Source organism: Gavialis gangeticus, unplaced genomic scaffold (genome assembly GCF_001723915.1).
Source record: "Gavialis gangeticus isolate Ggan-Ray unplaced genomic scaffold, GavGan_comp1, whole genome shotgun sequence".
In the NCBI taxonomy this organism is placed as follows: Eukaryota; Metazoa; Chordata; order Crocodylia; family Gavialidae; genus Gavialis; species Gavialis gangeticus.
This window is the reverse complement of record NW_017728983.1, coordinates 3,977,080-3,978,035: the sequence shown is the minus strand read 5'-3', so window position 1 is coordinate 3,978,035 and position 956 is coordinate 3,977,080. Positions and strand designations below refer to the sequence as shown.

The 956-nt window shown below is 57.3% G+C and overlaps 1 protein-coding gene across 1 annotated transcript in view; it reads right to left on the bottom strand.

Annotated features, from left to right (window-relative positions):
• RYK (receptor-like tyrosine kinase) overlaps window positions 1–950 on the bottom strand; it is a 130,890-nt gene extending 129,940 nt beyond the window's left edge. Inside the window, exon 1 of the mRNA XM_019513026.1 lies at window positions 897–950. Within this exon, the coding sequence (XP_019368571.1) occupies window positions 897–927 (31 nt within the window). The 5' untranslated portion in view covers window positions 928–950. The remainder of the gene's footprint in view (window positions 1–896) is intronic.
• Window positions 951–956: the final 6 nt, after the last annotated feature.

The following is a 956-nucleotide window of genomic DNA, read 5'->3' as shown; positions in this document are numbered from 1 at the left end:
AAAAAAAAAAAAAAAAAAAACAAACGGGGAAAAAAAACCATTTAGACAATCACATGGTATCACACTAACACCAGCATGGGCTTAATCACATTCTCACAGATTTCTTGTCACACTATTGGCTTCTTTTTTGCCTTGGAGAACTGAGAACAACAGCAGAGTCTCCCTATGCCTGAAGAAGGGTGTTTGTGCCCGAAAGCTGGCAGAGAACTTTTCCTCTCAACTATTTAGTTGCTCTAACAAACAATACCACGTCTATCCAAAGAACCTTGGGAACAACTACAGAAACTTTAGGTCAGCGGCTCCCAAACCAAGCCGAGACTGCAAACAGGGTTGCAACATCAGCGGATAGGATGGTGGGGGTGGGGGACTGTGCGGCGGGAGTGAGGGGTCATGCTTGAGGAGCCCTGGTGATGAAAAGTTTGGGAAGCGCTGATTTAGGTCTGCCACATGAACCTCCGCCACCACATCTCTGCAACCCACCTTCGTCTTTCACGTGTTAGCAGCCAGCGCACCAGGCAGGTGTTGACAGCCCAAGCGAGGGCGTGGCATGTGCTGCGGGAGCGCACACTTTGAGGAGCGCAGCTCCGAGACCCGCTCTAATGAAGCACCCCAAGCGAGCGCCTCGTGTATCAGCATCCCTGCTTCAAAATGGCAGTGGGGGGGCCCTTGACCCTAGGCTTGTTGAGCGAGCTGCAATTAAAGCGCCGCCACCACCCACTTCAAGCGCGGAGACGCTGCCACACGGGTACTGCATGAACTCCTGGGGTCACCCGGGCGCCGGGCAGAGGCGGGCACATGAGGACGGGCTCACCCCCCACGGCCCTTTGGAGCTCTCCCGCGGGCCAGGGGGAGCTCCCCCGCCCGGCCTCATCCGCGCCCCCGCCCGCGCCGCTCACCCAGGAGGCGGCAGACCTCGCCCTCGTCCATGTAGAGGCTGAAGCTGGGCCCCGCGCCGG